Source organism: Scyliorhinus canicula, chromosome 30, assembly GCF_902713615.1.
Source record: "Scyliorhinus canicula chromosome 30, sScyCan1.1, whole genome shotgun sequence".
In the NCBI taxonomy this organism is placed as follows: Eukaryota; Metazoa; Chordata; class Chondrichthyes; order Carcharhiniformes; family Scyliorhinidae; genus Scyliorhinus; species Scyliorhinus canicula.
In genome coordinates this window covers 10,646,322-10,653,988 of record NC_052175.1, presented here as the reverse complement: position 1 = coordinate 10,653,988, position 7,667 = coordinate 10,646,322, and the positions used below count along the sequence as shown (strand labels likewise).

Here is a 7,667-nt window from a genome sequence, read left to right as displayed (position 1 = left end):
TGGCCGGCGCCCTGGTAAACAAGGGGAGGCGGCCAATGGGAGCGCGGCGCACGCGGCCGGCGGGCGGGGGGGGCGGGGCCGGCGAGGCGAGCCGCGCCAGTTGGTGGAGAGGCTGTCGGCGGGGCGTGGGACAGAGGGGCGGGGCCTGAGGCCGGGGGGCGGGGCTGGCCGAGGCTATAAGTAGAGGGCGCGCCGGCTCCTCGGCAGACAGAAGAGGCGGCGGGAGGGAGAGTGAAGAGCGAAGCGCACGCGCGGCAGCACCGACACCGACACCGACACCGACACATCCCCGACAAGCTGGACACCGACATGGGCGTCACCAAGAAGCCGCTCACCACCTTCGAGCTGCGGCTCAGCTCCGAGCGCAGCTACACCCCCGGCGACAAGGTGGCCGGCCGCCTCCGCCTGCAGACCTCGCAGCCGCTCCGGGTCCCCGCTGTCCGCCTGTTGGCGGTCGGCTTCGCCCGGGCCCAGCTGGCCAAAGGCTCCCAACCCCTCCGCCAGCAGCAGGAATACCTCCACCACAGCCAGAGCCTGCAGCCTGACGGCCAGGGCCCGCTCCACGGTAAGGCAGGGGTCAGGGGGCAAGGGTCAGGGTACTGGGGGCAAGGGTCAGGGTACTAGGGGGAAGGGTCAGAGGGGGGCACAGGGCAAGGGGTTCTGGGATGAGGGTCATGGGGGCAGAGGGGTCAGGGGTCAATGTGTTGGGGGAACGACATCTTGACAACTGGGGAGGGTCAGGGGTCACTGTCTTGGTGGGGTGGGGGTGTGAAGGTCAGTCTACTGGGGGAGGTTGGAGGCCATTGTCCTGGGGGGGGGGGGTCTTGTTGAGTGAGGTGGGGGTCTTGTTTTGGGAGTGGGGGGGGTGGCAGGGGTCTTGTTTTGGGTGAGTTGGGGGGGGGTGGCAGGGGTCTTGTTTTGGGTGAGTTGGGGGGAGGTGGCAGGGGTCTTGTTTTGGGTGAGTTGGGGGGGGTCAGGGTTGTTTTGGGTGAGGTGGGGGGATCGGAGGTCTTGTTTTGGGGGGGTCGGGTCTTGTTTTGGGTGAATTGGGGGTGAGGGTCTTGTTTTGGGTGAGGTGGGGGGCTCGGGGGTCTTGTTTCGGGTAAGTTGGGGGGTCAGGTGTCTTGTTTTGGGTGAATTGGGGGTGACGGTCCTGTTTTGGGTGAGGTGGGGGGGGTCGGGGGTCTTGTTTTGGGTGCGGTGGGGGTGAGGGATTGTTTTGGGTGGGGGTGAAGGATTGTTTTGGGTTAGGTGGGGGTCGGGATCTTGTTTTGGGTGAGGTGAGGGTGAGGGCTTGTTTTGGGTGAGGTGGGCGTGAGGGCTTGTTTTGGGCGAGTCGGGGGTCTTGTAGGCGAGTTGGGGATCGGGGGTCTTGTTTCGGGTGAGTTGGGGGTGGGGAGGTTTGACCTCTGGGTGGGCTTGAGGGTTTGACCTCTGGGTGGGCTTGAGGGTTTGACCTCTGGGTGGGCTTGAGGGTTTGACCTCTGGGTGGGCTTGAGGGTTTGACCTCTGGGTGGGCTGGAGGGTTTGTTGTCCCCCTGGGCTCCAGACGCTAATGGCTTCCTCTCTTTTCCAGATGAGGGTGAATCTATATTTCTGCAGCCGGACAAGATGTACGAGTTCAGTTTCACCTTCCAGGTCCCCGAAGGGTAAGCATCTCTCCTTATCCATTCAACGGCAGCACCGGATGCTCTGACAACCCACCCACGTCGCATCTTCTAAACGTGTGTTCCCTCCTTCCAACAGGCCTTTGCCCCCGTCGTTTAAAGGCAAGTACGGTGGGGTCTGCTACCTTATCACAGCCTATGTCGACCGAGAGAAACTCCCAACCTTGGAAGTCAGTAAGAGCTTTGAGGTGGTCGAGCCCATCGATGTGAACACACCGACCTTGCTGGTGAGTGACTGGGGCTAGGGTAGAATGGTTGAGGTTTGCTGGACCTGCACGAGTTACTAAGTAACATTGCAACTGACTTGAAACCTATTCCGAAGATGTCAACTGAAAATCTCTTGTGTTCCTTCCAGTGTCCTGTTGGAGCCTCTAATAAGAAGAACGTGACTTGTTTCTTCCTTTCCGATGGTTATGTCTGCATCGCAGCCAAGATTGATCGCAAGGGATACTGTCAAGGTAACTATCTGATACAGCCCCGTGAATATCAGACTGTCCACTTGTGGTGGGGCAATGAATCTAACCGGTGTTTTCCTTTTTTTTTTTTCCCTCTTCCAGGCGACGAGATCAGCATCAACGCCCAATTCCAGAACAACTGCTCCCGGATTGTGGTGCCGAAGGCTGCCATCCTGGCCAAGCAAACCTACCAGGTCAACGGCAACACCAAGGTGGTCAAGGAGAAGCTCAGCAGCGTCAGGGGCAACCACATCATCTCGGGAATGTCCGAGTCCTGGTGTGGCAAGTGTCTCCGAGTCCCCACCGTCAAGCCGTCCATCAGCTGCAACATCATCCAATTGGAGTATTCGCTGCTGGTGAGTTTGGCGCCCGCCGAGCATTCTGGGATTGGTGCTGGGGAGAGCGTCAGTGCTGCGGTTCCTTGACGCACGTGGTTAAGGGGGAGATTTAAATCGAGGCGTTTGGATGAAGTTTGGAAGGGGCGGTGTTTCTTCTGGGCTGTTTAGGTGTCAGACCCCCCGAACTGGATTGCAATTAACATCTTGCCGTTCTTCCTCCTCTAGGTTTATGTTCACATTCCTGGCAGCAAGAAACTGGTCCTTGACCTCCCTCTGGTGATTGGCACCATCCCGTACAGCGGCATGAACAGCCGGTCGTCGAGTGCCACCAGCAACTGTAGCAGTATGAGCAGCAGCAGTATGAGCTGGCCGCACATGGAGTTCCCAGAGATAGGAGGTAAGGACTTGGCAACGTCTCGCTCTTGTGTGCCCCTCGCAAAACAGATTGCCGGCTTTGCGTTGTGCTCGCTCGCTCACTCACTCGCTCTCCGATTCCTCCCGCAGGTTCCTTTGACATGGGCCACGACAGTCACCGAATGGAATGCCCCACCACGCCCTTGCTGGACGAATACGATGGCCTGCCCGAGAGCCCCATCTTCATGAAGTCCCTGAGCTTTGACAACGTGCCACCTGGCAGGACTCAGGTGAGCAACAATCGCCGGTGAAAATTCCCAACACTCTTTTCACTCCCTCAATCCCAGCAGGAATCTAATGGATTTTCCCCCTCTTTTTTTTGTGCTCGTTTCCCAGGTGGATGAGAACGGTAACGGCCCCTGCCCGGTCGAGTGAATACGCGGCCATATTTCACACACGGACTTGCATTTTAATCACAGTCTGCGGTTTGAGATGCACCCCGAAGGAGAGTAGCCTCGTGGGTAAAAGGGCGGAGAGAGCTGGACGATGCCACGAAGAAGAGTGGAGGCAGTCGGATTGCACGAACACGGTGCTGGCTCCTGCCACCAGACCCTGGCGCTGGTTGCAATTCTTACAATTAGATAGATGTCAAACCAATCACAAATCATCTAACACTCAAATCAAGCTTCGGAAAAGTCTGGGGCCCCTCCCCAGCTCCGTTCTCGTGTACAAAAAAGGGAACATTGTGTAGTTACTGATGACAAATATTAGAAATTGTTACTTTCTGTTCCATTGGACGGACTGTTGCCTTAAAGCAATGGGGGCAGCACAGGTATTTCACTGCTAGGTGTTGACGTTCAATGTGCCAGGCGATTAAAGCCACGTTTGATTAAGTGACTCCTTGTGTTGAAGAGAGACTTAAGCAGCTACATAAGAATCCAAAGCGTGCCCCCGATTGGGCCAGACATCCCGAGTAGTTCTTAGTCGGGGGAGGTGTTGACAAAACGTTGATTTTTCACTCCAGTGTTGTGCTGGGGGGGGCATGCGTCTGTGCCTTAGAGACCTGCTCTCCTACGCACTGCCTTTCAGCACCATTTCGAAAGGGCATTACGTAGCTCCTGACTGTTCTGGGTGCCTATTCACTCCTCGTTCTGGGGAGCCAGGCTGCCTCAATCGGTCAGCTCGACACTTATTTTGTTTTCCTCGATTTTTTTTGGATGCGATTCCCAAGCACTCCACTTTGATGATCTGTCTGTGAAACATTTCCACTATTGTACAACTTTTGTCTTTGTATTGAGGACGCGAATCTGGTGTCTTCCTGGTTTTCCCCAGTGTTTGTATATCAATTGGGGGAGCGATAACTGTTTGTAAAAAGTGTTATTTTGATAAGGAAGTTATTTAAAAGTATTTTTTTTTTTTCTAAGCTGATTCTACTGTTGCAAAGTCTGCCGGAGATTATTTTGTGTATTTTTCTAAGCTCAAAAGTATTTTATTTTGTAAAGAACGACGATTTGGTTCTGAATAAAGCTGAAATAATTTCAAAGAGTTTCTGAGTCTGTCACATCTGTGTGTGATTGGGAGCCTCCTGGGGTCCATTCGCTGTTCTCTGATGGCTGCCATGATGTGGAGATGCTGGCGTTGGACTGGGGGGAGCACAGTAAGAAGTCTTACAACACCAGGTTAAAGTCCAACGGGTTTGTTTCAAACACGAGCTTTCGGAGCGCAGCTCCTTCCTCGGGTGAATCAGCATCGCTCCGAAAGCTCGTGTTTAGAACGGAGAACAATCCAGCACAGGAACAGGCCCTTCGGCCCTCCCAGCCTCCTGTACCGGCCATGATACCACCCTTGGCGCAAACCCTCAGCCCTTCCTTGTGCCGTATCCCTCTATCCCCGTCCTATCCATGTGTTTGTCAAGATGCCTTTTGAACACCGTTAATGTATCTGCTTCCACAGCCTCCCCCTGGCAACGCGTTCCAGGCACTCACCACCCTCTGTGTAAAAAAACCTGCCTCACACATCTCCTCTAAACTTTGCCCCACTGACCTTTAACCTATGCCCCCTGGTGACCCCTCCACCCTGGGAAAGAGTGCCTGTCCATCCACTCTATCCATGCCCCTCATAGTCTTGCAGCTCTCTATCAGTCCCCTCAACCTCCGTCTTTCTAATGAAATCAGTCCAAGTCTATTCAGCCCCTCCGCAGAGCTAACACCCTCCAGACCAGGCAACATCCTGGGAAACCGTCTCTGCACCCTCTCCAAAGCCTCCACGTCCTTCTGGTAGTGTGGCGGACCAGAATTGTGCGCAATATTCCAAGTGCAGCCTTACCAAGGTTCTATACAACTGCAGCCTGACTTGCCAGTTTCTATACTCGATGCCCCGGCCAATGAAGGCAAGCATTTGCTTTCTCGACCACCTTGTCCACTTGTGCTGCCACTTTCAAAGATGTGTGTATCTGCATGCCCAGTTCTCTCTGACTTTCTATATTCCTAAGAGTTTTGTCATTTATGGTCTTATTTCCCCTCTCTGTTAGACCCACCAAAATGCATTACCTCACATTTGTCTGGATTAAACTCCATTTGCCATTTCTCTGCACAAGTCTCCAACCTGTCCATCTCCCGCTGTATCCTCTGACAATCCTCAACACTATCTGCTACTCCACCAACCTTGGTGTCATCTGCAAACTTGTTAATCAGACCAGCTATATTTTCCTTCAGATCGTTTATGTACCGAGGTCCCAGCACCGATCCCTGTGGAACGCCCCCTAGTCACAACCTTCCATTCCAAAAAACACCACTCCACTGCCACCCTTTGCCTTCTGTGACCGAGCCGGTTCTGTATCCATCTTGCCACCTCCCCTCTGATTCCGCGTGACTTCACCTTCTGTACCAGTCTGCTATGAGGCACCTTGAGCCAATTCATTCGCAAAACCTCAAAGCAAAATGGAATCACCTGGTGGTCTGCGCAAGGATCCGTAGATTGGAATTGCAACTCCTCGTGTCGGAAGATCTTGGGTGAGTTTGGACCCAGTCAAGAAGTTTGAGCTGCTCAGCAGTGGGCGGTTTGATCGACTAAATAAGAAGCAGTGAGCTTTGAGTGCGTGTGGGCACAGATTTAAGTCAGGTAGCAGATGTGGGTGCGCATGGAAAGATCCCACAGCCCCTGATGGTGCGACCCTCCCTGGCCAATAATTACATTTCCCCTGTGCTGTACAGATGCGCAGGTTAGGTAAATTGGCCGTGCTAAATTGTTCCTTAGTGTCCAAAGATGTGCAGGTTAGGGTTGATTGGCCGTGCTAAATTGCCCCTTAGTGTCCAAAGATGTACAGGTTAGGTGGATTGGCCGTGCTAAATTGCCCTTAGTGTCCAAAGATGTACAGGTTAGGTGGATTGGCCATGCTAAATTGCCCCTTAGTGTCCAAAGATGTACAGGTTAGGTGGATTGGCCGTGCTAAATTGCCCCTTAGTGTCCAAAGATGTGCAGGTTAGGTGGATTGGCCGTGCTAAATTGTCCCTTAGTGCCCAAAGATGTACAGGTTAGGTGGATTGGCCATGCTAAATTGCCCCTTAGTGTCCAAAGTGTACAGGTTAGGTGGATTGGCCGTGCTAAATTGCCCCTTAGTGTCCAAAGATGTGCAGGTTAGGTAGATTAGCCGTGCTAAATTGTTCCTTAGTGTCCAAAGATGTGCAGGTTGGGTGGATTGGCCGTGCTAAATTGTTCCTTAGTGTCCAAAGATGTGCAGGTTAGGTAGATTAGCCGTGCTAAATTGTTCCTTAGTGTCCAAAGATGTGCAGGTTAGGTAGATTAGCCGTGCTAAATTGTTCCTTAGTGTCCAAAGATGTGCAGGTTAGGTAGATTAGCCGTGCTAAATTGTTCCTTAGTGTCCAAAGATGTGCAGGTTAGGTGGATTGGCCATGCTAAATTGTTCCTTAGTGTCCAAAGATGTGCAGGTTGGTGGATTGGCCGTGCTAAATTGTCCCTTAGTGTCCAAAGATGTGCAGGTTGGGTGGATTGGCTGTGCTAAATTGTCCCTTAGTGTCCAAAGATGTGCAGGTTGGGTGGATTGGCCATGCTAAATTGTCCCTTAGTGTCCAAAGATGTGCAGGTTAGGTGGATTGGCCGTGCTAAATTGTCCCTTAGTGTCCAATGATGTGCAGGTTAGGTGGATTGGCCGTGCTAAATTGTCCCTTAGTGTCCAAAAATGTACAGATTAGGTGGATTGGCCGTGCTAAATTGCACCTCAGAAGAAGGACCTTCTGCGAGAAATTGATTCGAACACAAATAATCGGGTCACGGGTAATGTTGACGCAATATTAAACGTGATCGAGAACGCCTTTCTTTTTAAAAAAAATATAATCATGGGAGCTTACAGACCCACGAAGGAGATATTTTGGCAAGAGGTAGATGGGAGGTTGTACCAAAGTGTAAAATCAACAAAACCAAAGGATACGCCCCGATAGAAAGTCAGAGAGAATCCAAAAAGGTAGTGGGGAGGTGAAAATAAAGTGAGCAAAGTACAGCACAGGAACAGGCCCTTCGGCCCTCCAAGCCTGTGCTGCCCGTCTAAACTACAATCTTCTACACTTCCTGGGTCCGGGTATCCCTCTATTCCCATCCTATTCATGTATTTGTCAAGATGCCCCTTAAACGTCACTATCGTCCCTGCTTCCTCCATCCCCTCTGGCAGCAGGTTCCAGGCACCCACTACCCTCTGTGTAAAATAACTTGCCTCGTACATCTCCTCTAAACCTTGCCCCTCGCACCTTAAACCTATGCCCCCTAGTAATTGACACTTCTACCCTGGGGAAAAGCCTCTGACTATCCACTCTGTCTATGCCCCTCATAATTTTGTAGAC

At 52.5% G+C, this 7,667-nt stretch overlaps 1 protein-coding gene across 1 annotated transcript; it reads left to right on the top strand.

The window, feature by feature from the left end:
- The first annotated feature begins 220 nt into the window (after positions 1–220).
- LOC119958641 (thioredoxin-interacting protein-like) lies at positions 221–4,360 on the top strand. The gene is made up of 8 exons (XM_038787177.1): positions 221–565; positions 1,577–1,649; positions 1,747–1,894; positions 2,023–2,125; positions 2,225–2,478; positions 2,686–2,857; positions 2,965–3,104; positions 3,211–4,360. Exons 1-8 carry the CDS (start codon positions 310–312, stop codon positions 3,247–3,249), a joined length of 1,185 nt encoding a protein of 394 aa, XP_038643105.1. The 5' UTR covers positions 221–309; the 3' UTR covers positions 3,250–4,360.
- The last annotated feature ends 3,307 nt before the right edge of the window (positions 4,361–7,667 follow it).

Coding starts and splice junctions, on each gene's coding strand:
- LOC119958641 (XM_038787177.1), top strand. CDS start 310: ATGGGCGTCACCAAGAAGCCGCTCACCACCTTCGAGCTGCGGCTCAGC. Junction 1,650..1,746: donor ACCTTCCAGGTCCCCGAAGG/GTAAGCATCTCT, acceptor TCCTTCCAACAG/GCCTTTGCCCCCGTCGTTTA. Junction 2,479..2,685: donor AATTGGAGTATTCGCTGCTG/GTGAGTTTGGCG, acceptor TTCCTCCTCTAG/GTTTATGTTCACATTCCTGG.